Source organism: Silurus meridionalis, chromosome 10 (genome assembly GCF_014805685.1).
Source record: "Silurus meridionalis isolate SWU-2019-XX chromosome 10, ASM1480568v1, whole genome shotgun sequence".
Classification (NCBI taxonomy): Eukaryota; Metazoa; Chordata; class Actinopteri; order Siluriformes; family Siluridae; genus Silurus; species Silurus meridionalis.
The window spans coordinates 7342508-7366545 of NC_060893.1; the positions used below are offsets into that span (position 1 = coordinate 7342508).

At 38.7% G+C, this 24038-nt stretch overlaps 1 protein-coding gene across 1 annotated transcript in view; it reads left to right on the forward strand.

The window, feature by feature from the left end:
* The first annotated feature begins 1449 nt into the window (after window positions 1-1449).
* The window catches only part of pnpla8 (patatin-like phospholipase domain containing 8), a 28216-nt gene continuing 5627 nt past the window's right edge, over window positions 1450-24038 (forward strand). The window contains exons 1-8 of the mRNA XM_046860074.1: window positions 1450-1568; window positions 4895-6125; window positions 8789-8938; window positions 10670-10821; window positions 11384-11478; window positions 13216-13387; window positions 13709-13766; window positions 13876-14070. Coding sequence (XP_046716030.1) covers window positions 4953-6125; window positions 8789-8938; window positions 10670-10821; window positions 11384-11478; window positions 13216-13387; window positions 13709-13766; window positions 13876-14070 — 1995 coding nt within the window. The 5' untranslated portion in view covers window positions 1450-1568; window positions 4895-4952. The remainder of the gene's footprint in view (window positions 1569-4894; window positions 6126-8788; window positions 8939-10669; window positions 10822-11383; window positions 11479-13215; window positions 13388-13708; window positions 13767-13875; window positions 14071-24038) is intronic.

Below are 24038 nucleotides of genomic sequence, written 5' to 3' on the forward strand. Positions count from 1 at the left end.
GTCTGAGTCGGACTGGAGCTCTCTGCCCTTTACCAATCCAGCCACGGGCCCATCCATCTGGCCCATCAAGACTCACTCTCATTTCATCAGTCCATAAAACCTTAGAAAAATCAGTCTTGAGATATTTCTTGGCCCAGTCTTGACGTTTCAGCTTGTGTGTCTTGTTCAGTGGTGGTCGACTTTCTGCCTTTCTTACCTTGGCCATGTCTCTGAGTATTGCACACCTTGTGCTTTTGGGCACTCAGTGATGTTGCAGCTCTGAAATATGGCCAAACTGGTGGCAAGTGGCATCTTGGCAGCTGCACGCTTGACTTTTCTCAGTTCACGGGCAGTTATTTTGCGCCTTGGTTTTCCACACGCTTCTTGCGACCCTGTCGACTATTTTGAATGAAACGCTTGATTGTTCGATGATCACGCTTCAGAAGCTTGGCTATTTTAAGACTGCTGCATCCCTCTGCAATATATCTCACTATTTTTGACTTTTCTGAGCCTGTCAAGTCCTTCTTTTGACCCATTTTGCCAAAGGAAAGGAAGTTGCCTAATAATTATGCACACCTGATATAGGGTGTTGATGTCATTAGACCACACCCCTTCTCATTACAGAGATGCACATCACCTAATATGCTTAATTGGTAGTAGGCTTTCCAGCCTATACAGCTTGGAGTAAGACAACATGCATAACGAGGATGATGTGGTCAAAATACTCATTTGCCTAATAATTCTGCACTCCCTGTATATATATATATATATATATATATATATATATATATATATATATATATATATATATACACACAATATATTACCAAAAGTTTGCAGACATATAGTATGTGCTTTTTGAGCATCGCATACAACATTTAGTCCCAATTTGTTTTTATAATTCCCTCCACTCTTCTAGGAAGATGTTCCACTAGATTTTGGAGCGTCCTTGTGGAGATTTGTGTTCATTCAGCATAAGGCTGTTAGTAAATTCAGGTACTTATGTAGGTGATGTAAGGAGGTCTGTGGTGTAGTCACTTGAGGTCACTTCTCTAAAGCAAGTCACTCAAGATCGTTCACTCCAAAACATGTAAAGCATATCTTCATGGAGCTGGTTTTGTGCACAAGAGCATTGCTATGCTGGAACAGGTTTGGGTCTCCAAGACCAAGTGAAGGGAAAATGTAATGCTACCACATCCAAAGACAATCAAATGTGTGTCTCTAAGTTTGTGGTAACACTTTCTGGAAGAACCCCATATGGCTCTAAAAGTCATAGTATAGCATAGTAAAATTTTGTCCATACAGTGTGTGTGTATGTGTAACCCATATATATATATATATAAAACAAACAATTGGTCCTGCCTATATACAATATGACATATGTGTATTTATTTTAACCAATCAACGTTCGGTCCTGCAGTCAGGCGTCCCCACGAGCCAATCAGGTGTTGAATAGAAATCACATGACCGTTGTTTTTTTTTTTACTTTCCCCAGATATTATATTTCGGTAAAAATACTGACAGCTCGAGTGACCACAATATGGCGACTTTCGCATTGTAATGCTGGCAGAGTTCTGCTCCATGCGCAGGTATGTATATCCTCAGACTATTCTCATATATATGTCTATAGATATACGAGTTTAATGTTACTTTGGAAAAGCTAGTGGCCTGTACCGTGTAGCTTAGCAGCACTGCACTGTCAGAGAGAACCAGGCAGGGCTTTATTATACTCCTACTTTATTTAAATTAGCCAGATTGTCTTATTATTTTCGGTTAACTAGTTTGTACGACATATTCGTCTGGTTACTAACTCAAAGTTATGGACTCAAGCCTTCAAGCGGTTTAGTTATTAGTAACTGTAAGTAACCTGAAGTAACCTCATACACTTTCCAGGAGTTGGGATGGATCTGAGTTGATAAGGCAGTAGTGAATTATTTAACTTCTGACCTGAAATGTGTGTAATCGATCATATATATCTCTTGTATAACACTGTTTTACAACAACCTGGTGATCGGATAAGTCAGTGACTGGTTGTGCATTTCACACCTGGGCCTTCAGTGGTGTCCTACCCGAATCATCTCACTCTTAATACCGTCATTGTAACGTCACGTCATAGAAACCGTTAATATTGTTAAAAAAAAAAAAAAAACCGCAGTATAACAGATCGCTGTATCACAGACAGGTGTCTCATACAAGTTCAAGTTTATTTCTATAGCGCTTTTCACAACAGACAATGTCTCAAAGCAGCTTTACAGAAATCAACAGTTAAGGTGAATGATGTGTATTTATCCCTGATGAGCATTGCCATGGCGACTGTGGCAAGGACAAACTCCCTAGGTGTCATGAGGAAGAAACCTTAAGAGGAACCAGATTCAAAAGGGGAACCCATCTTTACTTGGGTGACATCAAGAGTTTGATCATAAATCTTGAAACAATACAGAACACTATAGAGAGAGAACTAACATGAGCACTGGAGTGTAAGATTATAAGTAATGTTCCTTCTACAGTTATTATGGGTATAAAACTAAGAGCTACTGAGCTCAACATTTGCGATCATCACAGATCCAACACCAGATTCTCCATGTCAGAGCTTCTAAACACTCCAGGAGGTCCAGTGTCAAAACTCCACATGAAGTGGGATTCAGCTGGCACTGGTACGTCTCTGGGTGGTACGGGAAGTTTGCGAGTTCCGCATCTATTTCTTTAAAGGTCCATAATCTTCATGAGGTGGGACGTGACTGGAGCTGGCCAAACCTCAGGATGCCTCGGGATGGGGGGCCAAAGAGCAGCAGTGGAGAGAAATTAGCGTAGCTGCTGTTCATGATATTAACAGCACAAGTTGATAATGTGGATTTGATCAGATGTACTGGAGCACAAGTTTCTGATATGTGACGTATGTTATGTGTAGGCTTTGCTAAAAAGATACGTTTTTAATCTGCACTTAAACTGGGAGAGTGTGTCTGAGCCCCGAACACTGTCAGTTAGACTATTCCAAAGTTTAGGAGCTAAATGTGAGAATGAAAGTCACTACTAAATCAAGAACCCCAATGACCACAATTCAACAAGTTTTCTTTCACTGTAGCCACAGCTGCACCACCTTCATACACCATCTCAAGCAGAAGCCTCAGTATTAAACTGTTAAAATGATGCAGGGTTTTTCATTACGGTTTTCCTGGCGATTTGAAATGAAGACAAATTGTGTGATGCTGCGTAACAACGGTTTCGAGCTGTTTGGGTCGATCTTTCTCACGATTTCCCGCTTTTCCCCAAAAAAAGCCCGTCTTGTAAATGTCCTTGTAAGTATAACTGTGACCAAATCAATTTCTTCTCCTTGGTCATCCAATGTGGTATATTCCACATGGGTCACACTACTTAGCACTCTGACCATCCAATCGAAAGACATGAAAATGCCAATGTTACTGTACGCCTGCTAGATGGCCCCAGTGTGGCCAAATCTAATTGGTTAAAGAAACAGCTTTATTAATATGTGCGGTGCAGGCACGTGCATTTATGAGTCTGAAGGCTTCTAGACACTTCTAGGAGCAGGGCAATCAAGAGAAAAGCTATGAAATGAAGAGAATCGACTATTTGGAATAATTGAATATATATGGACAAAAATAAATAAAGTCAGTGATTCTAATAGAGTTTAGGCCAGCAGAGAAAAGGGCTTGCTGGCCCTGATGGCCTGCCACTGGAAAAGTAAAAAGATATTAATGGTGCTGTATTTTCATATGGACTCGTGTTCCTCTCTCATATAACATTGGGGTTGGGGATGAATAGCTACATTCATTAGTTCTTTTGTAACCTCTTCTTCCAGGTGGATCCAGAACTTATCCTGGGAACACTGACTGTAAGGCTAAAATACACCATATCTTTCAGTTAGGTGTGAACGTTTACCGAATGCACTCCATTTTATGTGCGGAACATAGTTCAAAATCTGAGTTCCTATGGGAACGTATTAAGTGGCGGACCGTATGTTTGTTCAGTTTCTTTTACACCTCGCATTTTTTCAAATGATTATTAATCTTGAAAACATACACAACAATGCCATGGGTTTAGAAAAGAAGAAGAGTTCGCATGCGCGTGATTGCGCCACGTTCGGTTTTACGACTCTAACGATATGGATTCTTTGCCTCAAGAATTTCTCTTCGAAGGAAAAAATCCTGACAATTGTAGGATGAAAATGAAGGATGGAAATAATTAAGACATTTGTTCAAGTATGTTGAAATAAGTAGAGCAGTTAAGTAGATCATATCTTTAGTAAATGAAATATTAAAACTCGCACACACATCTGTATGTTGTACATCTGTATAATTTAATTTGTGCCAATTTAATTGACTTCTCAGTTTAATTAATTTAATTTAAATGTACACTGTTGAGGTTTACAATGTTAATAATAAACTTTTTAAAAACTTTTTAAAAACTTTTATACATATTTATAATTTATAGTTGGTTAATAATGAAAAAATACGACAAACAATTTTATGTTTGCATTTCTTCACCCTTACTGTATCCAAATTGTACCGCACCGTGACTTAGAAACCGAAGTACGTTTCAAACCATAGATTTTGTGTCCCTATAATTAAGGCTTACATAAATACGGTCCGAATTGTATTGTAATTGAATTGTAAAGCGGACTGTGTAGATGGGAAGGTGACTGTCTTGTAAATGTATAAATCTTGTACTCCATTGATTTTACATTTAAATTTAACTAATTATCTGTAAGTCATGAAGGCATTGTATTAAATGTTACCCAGTGATGTAGGTGCATTAAACACTAGATTTGTAATTTCAGATAATTCTGAAAAATGTATTAATTATGCATCCTTAATTAAGGCAAAATTGCTACATAATTGTGTGATCAGTGTTATGATTTGAAGAATTGTTTTTTTTTCTTTCTTTTTCCCCCTCACAGGCATTTTGGCAATATAAGGATGCTTTTCCTGATTGTATCACTTCACTGAAATAAAGGCATGACTATTCTATGGATTTCAGATTCATATATACTGTCTCTGAATAAAGCAATCTATTTGTGGTGCACACGAGGCCAGAAGTTTGTGACTCTCTCTGTCTCAACTTGGTTTAATAAACCATCTGGTCAGCTTCATTTCAAAAGGCCTCTGAACTACAGAATCCGAGATCTCCGCCATACCTGGAAGCACAGCCAAAAGAGCAGCATTCTGAGACCATGCCCTGCTGTTAGTTTCTTTAAGCACAAGGTTTTGCTGTACACCGGCGTTTCTGGTTTTAGTACCTCGGCCTTCCTTGGTTCTACCAACCAGAGTTATCGCATGTCCCGACTCAAGAACACGTTAGATTCTGTATCAAAAGCCGTAAGTGGGACGCAAGCAGAGATTTTCTCCCGAATCGCACGGCTCAAACCCAGTGCCAAAGACGGTGCAGAGACAACAGCGCTTCAAGATCAGAGCAATGGATCAGCTTTGTCTGGATCTTCACCAGCGCTTGTATCTCATCCAACATCATCACCTACAGCTTCACCACCAAACACAAACCTTCCCGAAACCTCTACTGTCCAAGTGGAAGTAAAATCCGAGAATTCTCAGTCACTTCCCTCTAAAGTGACCCGACCAGCTACAACCACAGCATCTACATCAGCACCTTCACCCATTGGCTTTACGTCCTCTCGACAGACTACGCATCTCTTCCACCCAAGTTCTTTCAGCGTCAACCTAGACGAGACCTATAACTCCCTAGCGCACCACGTGAACTCTTACTTTAGCAGCTTCGCTATGGATACAGATAAAAAAGAAGAGGCAAAAGATTGTTCTGTGCAGTCGCCCACTTCTAAACCTGACCCGTGCCACCAGAGCACCGATAATGCCCCCACTCACGTAAAGGACCAGACATCATCTGAGAGATCTGTCTCAGACCCAAGTTCTTCCTTGTCTCCCAAAAAGGGCTTAGGACATTACCTGACGTACAAGCCTACCGTCCAGGCGTTTGTAGGGAACTACATCGCCCCCTTAGTTCCCAGGTTTAGGACAGAACCAAAGCGTGCACTACCAGAAACGGACAAACCTTCTACACCCGAAGACCCTGGTTCAAAACCGAAGGAGATCACGGAGAGCAAAGAGCAGAAGGCAGCAGAGGAAAAGGCCAGGAGACTTCTGCTTCAAAGAGAGAAGGTACTGAATGGCACAATTCATTTGCAGCATTTCATAAACACCCTCCTCCAGAGCAGCTTACTATCTTATTTATATCTTATTACTGTGCAGTTAAGGGTTAATGCTTTTGTTCAAGAGCAAAGAAGTTGCATCTTGCTAACGTTGAAATTCAACTTTTCCGATCGGAGATCCAGCGTTTTAACCACTGCGCTGGAGTTTATTACGTTTCAATTACAGCAAGGTTTTCACTAACCACTACCATTTATAATGAAAGATCAGTGTGTCGTACTTCAAATTCGTTTATTATTTACACTTCGTGTTTTTTGGAATGTCTTCAAAACCAGTTAGTTCCTGTTAGTGCTGGGGTATAACGAGCCATTCCCTTACCCCAGGGTTCCCACGGGTCATGGAAGTTCTGGAATATCATGGAATCTTTAAAGGTCTAATCCAGACTTCGCATTGTTTCATGCGTTTTTGTCTAAAGCTGTGGCAGTAGTATGAGACACAGTGGAGCACACTTCGCTAAACACCAGCAAAAACCCTGGAGGCTGAAATCTTGTGTTGTGGGTGACGCTTACTGAGTCCCACTGGTCATACAGGTCATCAGAACAAAGTGGTATGAAGCTATAACTTAAGCTAGCTAGTTATAATTAAAAATGATGTTTATTAGCTTGGTGTGGTCGCTGACAGAATTAAAAATGTAGCTATTTAGTTTGCGAGCTAATTACTGCTAACTCTTGACTAATTCTTAGCCTCTGCAGTCGGTATTTAGTCAGGTGTTTAAACTCGTAGATTTGTGTAAATCAGTCGTTATTTGAAGTTTTTATCAATGTCATATTATTGTTGTAGGCTGTGAATGGATGGATTTAAGATACTGTCTGTGGCTGGTCTTTGCTCAGTGCTCAGCACAACAGTGGCCTGTTTTTCCGTTCATTTGGCTAAGAGTGGGAACCCTGTTACCAGTATTTGAATTTCGTGTTTCGTGAAGTTAGTATGCAGCTTGTATATGCAAAGCTTTCTGTCCTGAACACTCTGGTGCCTTAGAAAATGTGTAGTAGAAAGGTGAATCCATATGAATTTATTTCTTGTGAGTGAGCCAATGGTAACAATGGCAAGGAAAAGCTTCCTGAGGTGATTTAAGGAAGAAACTCTGAGAGAAACCAGATTTAACGGGGAACCCATCTTTATCTGGGTGACACCAAATGTTCATTCATTCATTTAGTTTTATAATTTTTATCCCCTCGATTAAGGATTTACATAGTCGAATCAGATTTGCCAAGTCTTGTCTTTGTCTAGTGGAATGATAGTCAAAAAAACAAAAATAAAAACAATAAAAAATGAATTTGATCAATTAAATTAGAGCAGAATAAATCTTACAGAATATCTACAGCATCGTTAAATCTTTCAAATGAAACTTAAATCTATCACGGGTGGGGGTTATTCCCACACGTAAAAAAATGTGAAATGAAAGAAGCTTTTATTTACAGCATTATCATTATAGACTGTATATGACCTTGCTGGGAGAAAAGCAGTAGTTCTATGTGAAATCAGACATTGAGCACCCCCGTACAACAAAAATGGCACGATCCTGGTTTCATAACACCTCTGCAAAGATTCGAATCAGGCTCCTGCTTTCGAAGCATCGAATCTTCGACTATTTGGGGTCACCACTATAAACCACACCTTTTAGTTGTAGTATCCTATATTGAGCAGAGCACATTTGTTTTGGTACTCTTTTAGTACAATATTAAAATTCTGCTTGTGTTGGGTTTTTTTTGTAAAGAGGTTAAAATGGTCCTATGGAAAACCATAAAAAGCCTGTGTCATGGCAATAAATAAAAAAAACTAAACTCTTCTTCAGCACTCGGTATACACTTACTGTGTGTATACTGGATCAGCACAGTGCCTCGCATCACGTCATGTCACGTCAGTGGTAAATTCGTCCACAATTATATGAGACACGGTTTTCTATCGGGTGACTCACATCAGTGATTCACATCGGTGCATCTGCATAAAAGTTAATGTGATGCATCGATTAAAAATCGTTTTTGACATAAAAACTATTTATGCGCTATACTTTTATCATATAAAAAGTGACCGAAAATGTATATATATTATATGTAAATTGATTTCTTCTCACTAAACGCGCGTTCTCTCAGCACCACTGCTGCTATGTGACGACAACACTACGGAGACCGATGAGTGTCATGAGAATCTTGTAGAATACAGATTAACATGGCAGAGGTAGAGCTGTAACTTCCTTTAGACAGAACAGGAAAAGAACCTCTGGATTGATTGAATCTTTTTTCTTTTCTTTTTTTTGCACTTTGAATGCCTGTTTGTGAAAGGGCCATGTGTTAGAATTCTAAAGGCACTTAATTCAATTTTTGATTTGTTGTCTGTCTGAAGCAAAGAAATAAAAGCGAGCTCTCTCTACCATATTGAATTGCAGAGCATCATATTTTTTCCATTGCATCGAGTCTCTTGTATTGTATTGAATCAAAATCGGATCACACTGCATCGTAATAAGGGTGAATCGTATCACATCGCATCAGTCTTAGGTATGGAGATGCTCATCCTTACTGTTTAATGTAAACAATAGATGTATGTTATTGTGAAATTTAGCAGTGAATTAATTATTAAAATGATAATATTAGTGAGTAATTAATTCTTTCCTTTGTCAGATCATTGCCCGGGTGAGTGTGGATAATCGGACGCGAGCGCTGGTCCAAGCCCTCCGCAGAGCATCAGACGTGAGGCTTTATATCAGCAGGGTGGAGGAGCTGAGCTACCATCTGCTGGAGTTCCCTGAGACCAGGATAGTGGCTGTCAAGGTACGGTATTTGAAAATGAAAGTGTGTGCCTTGTATCGTTGTGTGTATCTAGGCAGAATATCCAACTTCTTACTTTATACTCGTTTGCGTAAGTGCAATGTACACTGCTTTAACCGATGTGTGTTTAGTTAGCCAATAAATTGCATAAGAAATAGAGCTAGAGAGAAAGCTAGAGCTCACCGAGAGTAAAAGCACTAATTGACAATGCTGTATTACAAAGCATAAATAGACGATGAATGAAATGAAGTCATATGTTGCTGCGAATTGTCCGTCAAAACATAATCACGCACAGATAATTCTCATGTTTGCCTATTTAACGGTCTCATTATGACCGCAAGTTGTGTAATATACTTTTTATTATTATGTAATAATTATGTAATAATACGAGTGTATTGAGTGAGTGTTAATTAAGTCTCCAGAATTGACCTCCGCTGACTTATAGGAAAGTTGTATTTTTGGAGAACGACGAATGGTCTTCATTGTCTGGAAATTTGCATTTAGCACTCAGGCTAATGGTCTTCGGTAGGGACTGGAGGGCTGGCCACTTGATTTTGCGCAGTCCTGCAAATTTCTTTCGAACGGATCAAAAAAAAAAGATACCCGGGGCTAAAACATGTAGAGCAGAGATGCCCAAGCCAGAGCTCATGGTGATTTTGATTTGGCCCATAATGCCTTGCCAGAGAATAGATTTTCATTTATTATCTAATATATCATATTTTGTTTTATTTAAATACTGCAAAAAACCAAACAATCTAATTAAAATAAAGTGTAGAATATATTTCGATTTGAATGATGAAGAAAGGACCAGCTTTATGTTCCTCATTAAAGGTCACTAATCTTACAAACATATGGCTGTATAGCTTTTACCTTGAATAGCTATATTAGGAATTGAAATATGAAATCATAATCGAGGGGAACTATTGCAGCTTTAATTTTAATGCAGTCGTCCCTCGGTTAAATCTCGCAGTCCCGCGATTTTCAATTTGGCACATTATTATTTTGTTTGTAAACACAACTATTTTGTTTCGCGAATGGTCCCGATTTCAGTTTAGCGTAAAAAAATGAGCAGCATCACAAGAAACCGTAGGCTTCCGCTTATTTATTATTATTATTATAGTATTATCCTCTGACGTCAAAAAAAGGGCGGAGTTGAAGACACAGGTTGCCAGATTTAGCCAATAAAAATAAAGAATGCAATGACGTGTATCGTTAACTCAGCTCCATTTTTGGCGTCATAGGACACAACCAATAAACAAGCAGAGAAACTAGGCATAGGCTGCGCTACAGTACTGTACTACATTTTTTTTTGTTTTTACGGATTTTTCACCGAAAACTATATTCTTGCAAATGCTTTCTGTGTGTTTGAAGAGTGCGGGAGGATGATTTATGGCTTAAACAAACATTTTTTTTGGTGTGGCGTCCATTTATCGAAGAAGTTTGTTTTCCGAGGTCGGTTTTGGCACGTAACTACCGCGATAGACTGGAGACGACTGTATAATACAGTTTGGTATAATGCAAACTTACTTTCGGACTACAGCTTTTAATCAAGGTTGATATTTAGCCTTTTATAGCAAAAAGTTTGGGCAGCTCTGATTTAGAGCTTTAATCATAAGCAGGACATGGTAGCAGTAATAGTAGTGCAAAGCATTAATGTCAGAATACAGAATATGTTGATGTTACATATAAAAAAGCCACGTACGCATTTTTAAAATATGCTTTTATTCTCATCAGGAGAAGGTGATTTCATGCTTGCTGCGCCTGAGGCAGGCTAATGATCCAGCTCTAAAAGCGGCGGTCAGAGAGGCCCTCACCCTGGTGGGCTACGTGGACCCAGTGAGGAGCAAGGGGATTCGCATACTGTCCATAGATGGTGGAGGCACAAGGTATGTAGCCTTATTCCCAAAATAAACTCTAGCAAATATTACACATTTACACCGACCAGGCATAACATTATGACCGGTGAGCAAATAACACATATTAGACGGACATGTAAACATTGTGTCCCCAAAGTTGATGTGTTAGAAGCAGGAGAAATGGGCAAACGAAAGGATTTTGAGCGAGTTTGACAAGGACCAAATTGTGACGTCTAGACGACTGGATCAGAGCATCTCCAGAACTGCAGCTCTTGTGGGGTTTCCTGTTCTGCAGTGATCAGTATCTATCAAAAGTGGTCCAAGAAAGGAACAGTGGTGAACCGGTGACAGAGTTATGAGCGGCCGAGGCTCAGTGATGCACGTGGGGAGCGAAGGCTGGACCGTGTGGTCCGATCCAACAGACGAGCGACTTAGGCCCCATTTGCTGAAGAAGTTAATGCTTTTAATATTTGACGAGTCAGGGTGGGGACCAACACAATATTAGGCAGGTGGTCATAATGTAATGCCTGATCAGTGTACTGTGTACTGCATTTTTACAGTTGTGTGTCTGTGTGTGCGGTTTTACTTTCAGAGGACTGGTGGCCCTTCAGACTTTACAAAAGCTGGAAGAGATGTCTGGAAAATCAATTTACCAGCTTTTCGATTACATTTGTGGTGTGAGCACAGGTGAGATGAGATTTCTATAGTATGTATAGTAACTGTGGCTAAAACATTTTGTGATTGATAGCAAACACTGCATGGACATTCTTGTTTTATATTTGAGTACAGTGACCATCCATTTACCAAAACTATCACTAGAATTTAGCTGTTGATCAGTTTTCCTGGTCAGAATAGCTGTATAATGTTTTATAATCCTTCATTCTTGTCATTTTTGAATTGATGGTTGAGCTCTGTCATAGTTCACTTTCTGAACACCAGGGGGAGCTTTTATCCTTTGTTCACTTCAAATTCAGCTTACTCGGATTATCCTGTCTCTTACCCTCGGAAATGGAAGAGGGAAAGCCGCATTAGCCAGATCCCAGGTGTATTTTGCAGTGCATTCGGCATCTATTTTAATACCATGTTCATCCTTTTCCAAAAATATGAATGCTGCCAAAGCCTTTATAATCTCCTTCGACAGTACAGGATGGAGACATTTTAGGGATTTTCTGTGCACGTTCAACCACATTGGCAGAGCACTAGAGCCATGGTGTGTGTGTGTGTGTGTGTGTGTGTGTGTGTGTGTGTGTGTGTGTGTGTGTGTGTGTGTGTGTGTGTGTGTGCATGAGTGATTAAGAGGTACATAGCCTTGATGCTGCACCGAGTGAGGTTTTTATGAAAGCTAATCCTCCAGGGGTGCTGGAATCGAGCCTCAGAGTGGCAGTTTGTCACACGAGGGGTCTTTTAGGATCAAAGGATCACCTGGTGTTTTAAAATTACTTGAAACCTACTGGATACAAGCAAACAGCTTAATTTAGGAAGCACAAGCAGATCTAATACTAGTATATAGTGCACTTATACCTGCAAGGGCCACATCACTTTTCCTTTCTTAAACTGGGGGAGGGGTGGGGGGGGGGGCATAGATTACATTGCTCGAAGTGATTACCAGTATTATAGTGAAGAATTTATTATGATTTTAAATGTATTTATCATGCCTTCTAATGCCAGGTTATTGTATTATTTTGTTATGCACCGTACAGACAAATGAGACAACTTTTCAAGGGTTATATATCCTATTAAACGAGCATTATTACAATCATGACATTTTTTTCCCATATTCATTATTAAGAATTATTCGTGTTCTTACTTATGCATATGGTTGGTGGGTGAATCTAACATAGAATAAGGCTGTGTTAATAATTACGGGATTTTACTGATTGATTTGCTAGACTGGATCATACTTTATCACAAAAATATAAATAACAGTACTGAATCATAAAAATGTGCTTAATATAATTCTATGATTAATAAATTATAAATAGTTATTATAATATAGCACACTTCGTTCAGCACGCAGTCTCGCATGATAAAACGAACAGCATGCTGTGCCAGTGGTTTACCTCTAGAGGCCACTCTCGTAAATGACTGTGGACCAGAAGCCAGAAAAACCTTCGGTATGGATTTTTGCCGATAGGCGATAATTTCAGCAATCAGCTCTCGGTGCCTATTATTTTCTAAATACGTCTCTGTCATTGCTCAGAGGGCCGGTCCAAATGTGTGTGTCTGGGGCAGGGGGTAGTTTAAAAACACCTGGTATAGAGACAGATTTGTCTTGGTTTCTGAACTGTGATTTCACTTATAGGTATTGCACCTTGCAATAAGGTAAAGACTCTAACCTAGATAACAATGGTAATATTATATAATATATTCTTGATGTGCTCCAGACACATTATGATGCTTTTTTTCCTGTGTGTTTCTTCTTAGGTGCAATACTAGGCTTCATGCTGGGTGTATATCATATCCCCCTGAGTGAGTGTGAGGAGATGTACAGAAAGCTGGGCTCTGATGTCTTTAGGCAGAATGTCATTGTGGGTACAGTGAAGATGGGTTGGAATCATGCCTTCTATGACAGCGAGATCTGGGAGAAAGTTCTGAAGTGAGTCGTGTCATTTACTCCTGTGAAACAAAAACAAGTAACTAGGACAGCCTTAGCAAAAGAAAAGAAAAATCCCCAGCAGACACTAATTCAGTTAGATGTTTGGGTGCTGGTCGTGTGTGTGTGTGTGTGTGTGTGTGTGTGTGTGTGTGTGTGTGTGTGTGTCCTTTATTTTTTCTTAAAAGAACAATGGAAATTATGTTTACGTCCAAAAAGATTTGTGTCTTGTCCTAGTGCAATACATAAACCCAGTTGTGGTTCAAATATTGTTTGACAAGTGTACTGCTGTTTTCATTTGTTATTTTTTTTGTTGTCATACAGAGAAAGAATGGGCTCTGACCTTCTGGTAGAAACCTCAAGAAACCCGGATTGTCCTAAGGTAAGAAAATGAAAACAGAATATTCAGGTTCAAATGATTCCATTTACTCCAATTTGTCCTAAAACCATAAATCACGTGACACTGCTGCTGTTTTTTTGTTGTTTAAAAGGTGGCAGCAGTGAGTACCGTCGTAAATAAGGGCACGCCATTAAAGGCATACGTCTTCAGGAACTACAACTTGCCAGTAGGCGTGCGCTCGCACTACAGAGGCGGCTGTCAGCACAAGCTCTGGGAGGCCATTCGAGCTTCCTCAGCTGCTCCTGGATACTTCCAGGAGTTCGCATTGGGCACTGACTTACACCAGGTATGAGATGGGATCTTGTATAGTTTTTTTCTTACATGCTTTGTATTTCAACAATTGTCATTTGAATAGTTGATCAAATCTTCTCAGTATTCATGCTGAAACATAATTCTTAAAGCAACAAATCCCAATTCAGTCACTAAGAAGCATCTTACCAGGTGTGTCGTTGTTGTTACACATAGTAGAAAGTCGCACACAATTTTGATCATCCTAGAATTTAATTGGTCACATAAGCAACACCCATTACATTGCCACATCCATGTCCACAGTCGCCCGTTATACAATCATTCAATCAAGAATCATTGAAAGCTCATGACACACACACATGCTTTGTTTTATCATGTCGCCCAGCCCGAATGTAAATGCACAGTTTCAGAGAACTGTGAGGTTTTGCCTGAGGTTTAGTGACAGGTTATTGTTTAACAAAGTTAGTAAGTACACATTTTCCCAAAATGTAAATACTCTGATAAAATACAGATGCTTCAAAATGTGTACTGTAACAAAAACAGTACTGTAACTATATGGAGAAAAGTATTGGGACAGCAGACTTTTTTCAGTCATGTGTGGTTCTTTCCCAAACTGTTCCCACAAAGTTGGAGAAACACAATTTTATAAAATGGCGTTCGGTCTGTTCCAGCAAGTCAAGTTTATTTCTATAGCGCTTTTTTTGTCTCAAAGCAGCTTTACAGAATTTAAGAGTTAAAGTGAACAATGTGTATTCATCCCTGATGAGCAGCCATTGTGACTGTAGCAGGGAAAAACTCCCTTAGATGTTATGAGAAAGAAACCTTGAGAGGAACCAGACTCAAAAGAGAAACCCATCCTCATCTGGGTGAAATCAAGAGTGGGATTCTAGTCTTTAAACAATACAGAACACTGGAGAGTGAGAACTAACATGAGCAACAGAATGTAAGATTATGAGAAATGTGCTTTCTACAGTCTTATACAGTCATATGAGGTTATGGAACCAGGAGCTACTGAGCAGCTCATAAAATGGCTCAACATTTGAGATCATCACAGATCCAACACCAGCTTCTCCATGCCAGAGCCTTTAAACACTCAAAGAGGTCCAATGTTCAAACACTACATGAGGTGGAATCCAAATGGCGCTGGTACCCTTGTGTCGGAATGAGCACAAATCTCCCCAAGCACACTCCAAAATCTAGTGGAACATCTATCCAGAAGAGCAGAGGTTATTATAACAGTAAATGGGAAATGGGATGAAATGTTAAAACACACATACCGATCCAATCCAAAACCTTTGTATAGTATACTTCCTTATTGACCACATCTGAAAGTGACTTAGTATCTCAGATTTTCCAACTTTTCCCATGATTTATAACAGAAGCTGGAAATTGTGAACGCGGAAGTGTTCAATTTGCTAATGCAGTTGATTTCATTGAATATTTACATCCACACCCATTTCACTGCTATAACTTATAGCGCGTCTGTAACTTCAAATGTGGCGAAATGTGATCACTTGATCCTAGGTATGGGCGTCTTTCACTGCATCCAGAATGAAATCGTATTATGTAAAGAAAAAACGGACTAATGAAATTTGCAAAACATGACTTTACAACTGCCCAGTGTCCTGTGGCTTTTTGGTAAACTCTCAGAAGAGCCAAAAAGCCATACTGGAGCTCACTCATCTATCATATCATATATATGATGAACATAGCTCATGGTTTACTGTATTCCCGCTTCACTTTACCGATGTGCATCGTTTGGTTCTAGTCATTATTGCATTGTCAGCACCTTCATGGAATGGTCAAGACATGACTGCGGAAGGAAGATGGATAGATGGATTTATAAAGAGGATGAGACTTGCAGACATGACTTTGTTTATGAATTACCCAGAAACAGAGCACTTAAGTACCATCACTAGCACCATCCCTTCTAGTCCATTAGGAGTTAAGAGACTGACCGAGAAGTCTGACTGGACAGAAATGCTCTCGTGCCTACGTTTGTTTTAAGAAGAGTTATCCTGTGGAGGATCTGTTACTCTCATATACAGGACATATTTTTTAAATTCTGCTTTTTGCATTGTAAACATATACAAATATTTAGTATCTTAGTAAATTAAAAAAAAAACTTTACTCTGTTTTTACTCCTCTTTCTAATCATAGAGTAAATTGTGACAGAGCAGGTGTTCTAGCTGATCTCTGTGTTTAATTGGAACATGTGGGAAGAAGGGGGGGGGGGATGAAAGGGAATTGCTGATGGGTCCCTGCAGAGCTGGGATTTCCTCTTTGTGTGATGTAGATACACACACAATATACGCGTTAAACACACACACTCTGCTTTCAAGGAAGTGGAGCAGTTTCCGCTACAAGGGCTGCAATGGCCATGAACAGTTTTTGCATTTAAGCACCCATCAGTGAAGCATTTAAAAACCTCAACAACGATGAATGGACATACAGTGTAACCCAGATAAGGATGGGTTCCTTCGAGTCCGTTTCCTATTAAGGTTTGCTCCTTATACCATCTCAGGGAGTCACTATTTAATTCTGTGAATCTGCTTTTGGACAGTGTTCATTATTAAAAGCGCTATATAAATAAAACGGAATTGTACTGAACACAATACAAATAAATACAAACAATACGATACAATAAAATAAATTTTTTTTTAAATCAACAAACTTTCATTCATCAGTAGCTAATGCCAGAAGTACTGTTAGTCAAGTTTCCACAATATACCACTAGGTAATACTATATAATATCCTAAATAATCCTGCTAGTTTATTTATAAGTTGAGTTATGTACTAAGGATACTTGTGCATTAATAAGGATTATATATTAACATTGATTGCAAAGTCTGATATTCAGAAGCTGAAAGGAAAACTAAAGTGATCTCAAATAGATATTTTATATAAAATATTCTATATAAACTTTCTTTGGCTTCTCCCATTAGGGGTCGCCACAGCGGATCCTCCGCATGTTTGATTTGGCACGTTTTTAAGCTGGATGCCCTTCCTAACGCAACCCTCCCCATTTATCCGGGCTTGGGACCGACCCTAAGAGTGGCTGAGGTTTGTTCCCTGACCTGGGATCGAACCCGGGCCGCAGCGGTGAGAGCGCCGCATCCTAACCACTAGACCACCAGGGGACCCTATATAAAATATTCTATAGAAATATAGAAATTTTTGACTTCAGTGAGAAACAGAATACGTCTATTTCTGTTATTTGCCAGTTTGACATAACCACAGAATGTCACAAAAAAAACCTCTAAAATGCCATCAGCTATTCACTGATACAATAACATGACACTGTTCATTAAGTTATAAAGTTCATCATAAAGATCATAAAGTCGTTCAGTCAGAGAATCATCTATTAAAGGTCCATAAAAACGTTTTTTATTTTTGACCTTTACATTTTTGTAAAGAATAAAGTTAAGTATGAGCATGGTGTGCCATAAATGTAGCATGGTCAGCTTATTATTCTAATCATGGACACATTTCTAATACAGGAGTGTGCATCCAGCACACAAAATCATTTTAACATTGTTTTATTAATGTCACTTCCTAGTTCTTCATAAGTGATGATTTTGATTAGATCCATGCACTCATTATACATTTTCAGCCACTTTTAGAATATAGTGGCTTTATTAAACTTTATTTTATATTGATTTGTAAGTGTGCATTATATATATAAAAAAGAAATAAATAGGACATGTTGTATAAAAGTGCTGTTTTTTTAAACCGCTCCATTATAGTAGTGGCAGAATTTATACATTTTTATAAATTTGATGCTGCATTCTATCACATTTGACTACAAATGTGGGGGGGCGGAGATATTTCCTTATTCATTTTCCTTGATTTATTAAAATGTTTTGCTTAAATGCTGCACTTGTGTTTAAATGGAAAAACTCCATCTCAAAATCTGGTAAACACGGAAAAAGCACGGAACGCACACGGGTGTTTGCATAATCTGAAAGCAGAGCTCAGAAAATCGATTAAAGCATGGGTTTAACTCGTGTGTGAGTATGTTTACTTTACCCAAGTACATTTTCTGATGTAACTTTTAGACTTAAATCGTCAACTCCTGAACACAGCTCTGGCAGACTCGCTAATTCAAATGGATATTTTTATGTGTTAGTGTGTGTTTGGATTTACATTGGATTTACATTTTGAATTCTTGAAAAGAAAAATGCATTTCGGAGCATTTAAAAGAATCTTCATGAAATTGCTCTGGAATATATTGAAAAAGCATAATTAAAAGATATTTAAGCATTTTCGCTGACTCAAAGCAATGGAAGCTTCAAAATCCTCTTCATCTATTGGTACACTGCATTTGAACCAAAGTGGACCGTTTACAGAATCAATCCTTTAGTATCATACTTTGCTGGGTTCTGGGTCATGTTGGTCTATCAGGAAGTACACAAGTTGATAAGGCTGCAAAGAAGGCAATAAATCCGGAGGCAGGAAAACGTCAGATTCCTTCCTCAGACCATAAAACTGTCAATTACTATTAATTAAACAAATGGCAAGATTGGAGCATGTGTACAGTCATCAAATTACATGAAATTTACTCAAAATGCTGTATGATACAGTAGATTTCTGCAGATTTTTCTGATTTCAAGAGCCCCTTTCAAGTAAACATATTTAATGTCCCACTTTTAATGTCCGTAGACAAAAGTATAATGAAGTAAGTTGTCTTTAGGACTTGTTTAGTAAAATACTAAAAAAATCAGAAAGTGCTGTAACTCCGTTTTGGTCTTTAAGAACCCTAAGATTTTGACATGACATTAATTCTACTTACGACTACTATACAGTTGTGATTGATGATGCATAATATTTACACACCAGACCAGTTCTTTGAAATGCCACCTTCCCATAGTTCCCACAATATGTGTATACCCACAATGGTCTTTCTTTTTTGTTGCTCTTGCTGGTTTTGCCGGTGCCAAGCTGCTCCTAAGCTCTTTTAGATGGTATGTCAGATGATTCTGAGTGCCTTTCTATTCTGACGACGGCTTTATTATTAAACCCAAAGTTCAGCTCTGAGGTGCAGACATTAGAGACCCCTGCTGTTCTCTGTTTGACGCTTTTAAAAAGCATCCGACTGGTTTTCAGCGCAGCAAAAGCTCTGACGCCGTGTTTCATATGGTCACTTTTCCACTGACGCCACCCACCGCCCACAGAGCAACCTGCCTCCTTCCAATCATGTCACAATGAGCTACTTGTCTTGCAATGGCCATGTCATGCCTTCAGCTTTACACATGTGAACTTATTTTATACGTATATCTAAGCTTTTTTCACCATTGTGTGGTTGAATTCTTAATAAATCGTAAATGGTAGATTTATATTATTGTACTTAATAGGATTTTTTTGGAGATATTTATTTAACATTATTGGAGGAGTTGTAAGTATGAGTGCTTTAACAATCATTGCACTTTTTTTCCAAGAATGAGAATGTCTTCAGGGTTGAGGTGTTTGAGTTTTAAGTTTCTTTGTAAAAGAGAAGGAAGGATTAAAGGACATTGTAGTAAGAGCACGAATGAATATTATTTTTTAATGATAAACAGAACACACTGATCTCATATGTTCCACAATATTTGACTGCCATTTTGACCAAAAATAAAGTCCTTTTTCCTTTATTACTGTACATTTAAATTATCAGTACTTTTCTTGTCGGGACTCATTTTAATTAGTAATATTTTACTTTTTTTTCCCTCTAATTTCAGGAAAAAACATGCTGTTTCATTGCTTAATTACATTGAATACTTGTGGGAAAAGTGTGTTCATTAATCACAATTTAGTTAAGACCACAAATGCAATGCCACAGTTCTTGCAAGAGTAATAATGCAATAGAATTCTATTTTATTCTATTCTTTTTTTTATTCTATTCTATTCAATAATAACAATAGAAACTCTCCTTAAAAAAGGTATGATGTGCTGTAGATTGGAACACTGAATTGATTGACATCAGTAAATAATATATAGATCTCATTAGGGTTGCAAAAGGGTGGAAAATGTCTGGTAAAATTCTAGCAAATTGTGGGAAACTTTCTATGGGAACTTCAAGTTGGAAACTTACCAGGAATTTATGGGAATTTACAGGACTTTATGGAAATTGATGGGAATTAATAAGACTTGCATTATCAATTGCTGGGAAATTAATATAAATGTAAACTGTATCTTTTACAAACATAAATATAAACATTCTGTTTGGTCATAAGCTGACGCATGCAAACTGATACCGATTTTATTTTTAATTACATTTTTGGAGTTCCTCCAAAATTTTCTAATGGAGTTGTAAATTCTAAAACTGTGAAATGAGTCATTCATAAATAAACAAATATTTGTAATAATTGGCAAATTGCTATTGTTTAAGTGGAACAACCCACTTCAGACCATGGGATAATATGAAAATGGCAAAGTTCATGGTGGAAAAGCACTGCGTCTTGCTACAGCACACTACCCTATTATTAGCTATTATTTACTTTTACTATGTTTATGTCTTCACAGTCTGCCATGTGTTGATTTTTTACACAACTGAGTGTCTGGCAGTTGAAAAGTAATAGAGCTAACACCGTTAACACTGAGCGCACTTCCTTGACGAAAGTCTCATCACATTTTGAGCAGATTGACTTGGGCAAATTGTCATCTTCCCCCCAACAATTCTGAATCATTTACATATCCAAGCTTTCTACCATGGCAGAACCCATGGGCAGGAAGTCTGTTCTGAATGCCCAAGCATGGCATCTTTTCAGCGGTTGCCATGGACCCTGCCATGGCGGCATCCAGGCATGAAGGCTGTTTCCTTGTTTGTGAGCAGCCCTCACACAGCCGAAAGACGCTCAAGGCAGAGTTTAGAAAGTGCCCAGGAGATGCAATAATCGATCTTCACCTCGACAGCATGGTATGATGTCTGATTGCCACGTGAGGCAAAAGAAATAGAAGCCCGTGTTTCAGTTCTACCATTTTACAAGTTCTAATTGGTTTAGCTGTTAAAGTTGCAAAGTGCATCTTCGGTTTGTCTAAATGGCACCATTTTGAATGGTGGAAGGCTCATTGCTGCTAGGTGAATGTTTACTGAGTTAAAACACACCCACAGCGCAGCTTGATTGCTCTGGAACGACCCCCGTAGAGATTAGACATGTTTGTTGATGATATTGCCTGCCTAAGGGCATCGTGAAAACTTATAACCCAGATGGTTCCTCTCACATACCCAAATGGAGATGATATGATTTATCTAGGATAGTCATCTTTTATTTTGTTTTTTTGGCATGAAGTTTTGATATTATCGTTTCATTCACACACACTGAGTGATCTTCACAATTTATTTTTGTTTATGGGGTGCAGTCGGTCATTTTAGTTAATCATTTAATTATAGAGGCGTTTTTTTACCATCCTTAAAACAAAAAAAGGCTCATTTCGCATGAATTCTAACAGATCAGAGGTTTAATATTAAGCTTAGTCACGCACGCATGTTTATGTCGGTGTTATCTCTAGTCGAACCTCATTTCCTGGTGTGGTCTTAGCCTGAGGACAAGGTCTGCCTCGCCCAGATGGGACCTTCTTGCCTAACGTTATATGACGACAACTTGAACCTTATTTGAAGCCTCTGCCTTTTCAGGTCAAAGGTTACGATGGAGAACAAGTCAGAGTAATTGCATAATGTTGCGTGTAATGACCTTTCGCCCCGAGCAATCAAGCAAAAGTCATGGCTGTCCATCACACCCAAACATCTACGCTTCATTTGCCAGTGTGGCTGGAAGCCCAATGATGTCGACCCATTGTTTGAATTAAAAACAAACACATACACACGTGAATATATACGTTTGTTTTGCTAGGCCATGCTAAATTACACTAGAGGAGTATGATTCATGAATTTTATAACCCATCAATAATGGATGGATCCATAATGTTTGAATTTAATGGCAAAGAATCCCAAGAATGTAGGGTCAGAGGATATAGAGGAGCCTTTCTATTATAATATGGCTGGGGTGAGCTTTTTAGTTTAAAAGTTTGGTCTATAGGATTTAAAGAAAGCAGAAAGCCGCATCAAATCGACCCTCATCTTGATTTTTGACTTTATTATTCTTAACTCTTCCTCTTTAAATGCTCAAAACTATGGCAGATGTTTAGCCAAAAGCAGTTATTGGTTATAGATTTATGCTCGGGAGTGCCGGTGTGGTTGAAAAGAGGACATCTGCACATGGTCTGCAATTCCTCAAAGAGCCTACTGTCTATAGACAAGTGATAGAACTCGTCAAGTAAAACACAAATGTAGATATCCAGTAACAGGGATGGTGCAAAAGGAGGGTTTCTTTTTGATAGCAAATGTCAGGAACAATGTTAAGACTAGGAGAAGTTGAGAAAATAACTTAGTATGTAGAGTTAGAATGAAATGTAGAGTATTTTTAGGGGAAGTAAAGCACATTAGTTTTAAGTGTGTTTATTGTATGTTGGTGGTATGTTCAGGGACACTCCAGTTGAAACATTGAAACTAATTAACTTTACACAGGCTTTAACGAAAGACAGTGTCTGTTATATGGTGTAACGGGTGAAATATGTTGTGGCTCCTTTAAGAGCAGAGCGGCATTTTGGGAATAGCCAGCCGCATTTCCCGCTATTACTGCATGTGTGCAAGACTGAGGAATATGTCCTTATTATTTTCTGATGCTCATTTCTAAGTTTCTGTGACTAACCCGTAGCGCTGTTGCCAAGAAAAATAAAAAAGCATGAGTTTTGGAAACCTGTCTGTGCTTATTTGAATCCTGTTGCAACTGGGGTTAGCGAGCTCTCCCTTCACCGAGACTCAACGCATTACAACGGCTTGTATCTAAACAGTAGCCTACCAAGAAAGTCATTGTTCACTGTCTTCCTCCTTCCTTTCACAACAATTTACCTCGGGAGTTGGGATCGTCGTGCGTTAAAAAAAAAAAAAAATGTTTTTCTCTCGATGCCGTGCAGCTCAGAACACAGGTGAGGTGCGTTTTTTCGTTTCCGTTCGGAGATTTCATTGGTCTAATGTTATGGGGTTCAGTTTTTTGGCTTGAAATTTGTGAAACCGGGAAAAACCCAGGAAAAATTCATAATTAAGCCGCTTCGTTGTTTAAGCCGCGGGATTCAAAACGTGGGAAAAAGTTGCGGCTTATAGTCCGAAAAATAACGGTAATCAAATTATTATTCTATCAATTAATCTACCAGAAGTCGACCACACAGATTTGTGTCTTTTGTGCAGGGAAATCTTTCTAGAGCTCATGAGAGAATAAGGAAAGTAACCTGACCTCTCACGCTGCTTGATTTAAGAAAGAGTAAAATTAGTAGAGCGTTTCCTGAAAGAAACTAACCTTTCCCCTACAGCATGCTGGGTATTTGTTCGACTGCCTTGGCGCATTTTTGTGTTTAATGACTTAGTTCAGCTTTCAGCGTGCACATTGCCATTAAGCACACTTTTGTTTCAAACCTCAATCCACTTTGATTTAAATATACCTCCATTAGAGTGAGAACATGGCATCGGTCCAGATATGGATCTCAGCAGGCGAGTTAGAAAAAGCTTCAAAGGAGCCAAGAGCTCTAACGTGCATTGGTTGGTGTTCAAGTCTGCCAGCTAGTGTGACAACCTTGTTTATCTCTCACCCTCTCTGTCTCTCGGGCTCTGTTTCTTTTCATCTCCTTTTTTCTGTTCTTTCTCTTAGGTTTTTGTCAACACACAGATCAATTTATTCTTTAATTTCCCTCTGTCCTGGGCATACAGTTGTGAATTTCTTGCTGTTCTTTCGCATATTAACTATTGATTCAATGGTGTAGCCAATCATACTGGTATAAAACTCCTAGAGAGCACTTTGTTCCAACTTTGTAAAACTAGTTTTAACACAAATAAAACTAATAAGTGCTTGTGACTAAGCAGGCACTGTGCTGATGGTCTGCTATTGCTCAGAGCGTTCTCGAATTAATAAATTGGGAGTGCTGGAAAAATTATTTAGCCCTTTTTTTTTTTTTTTTTTTAGCTGTTTGCTGATA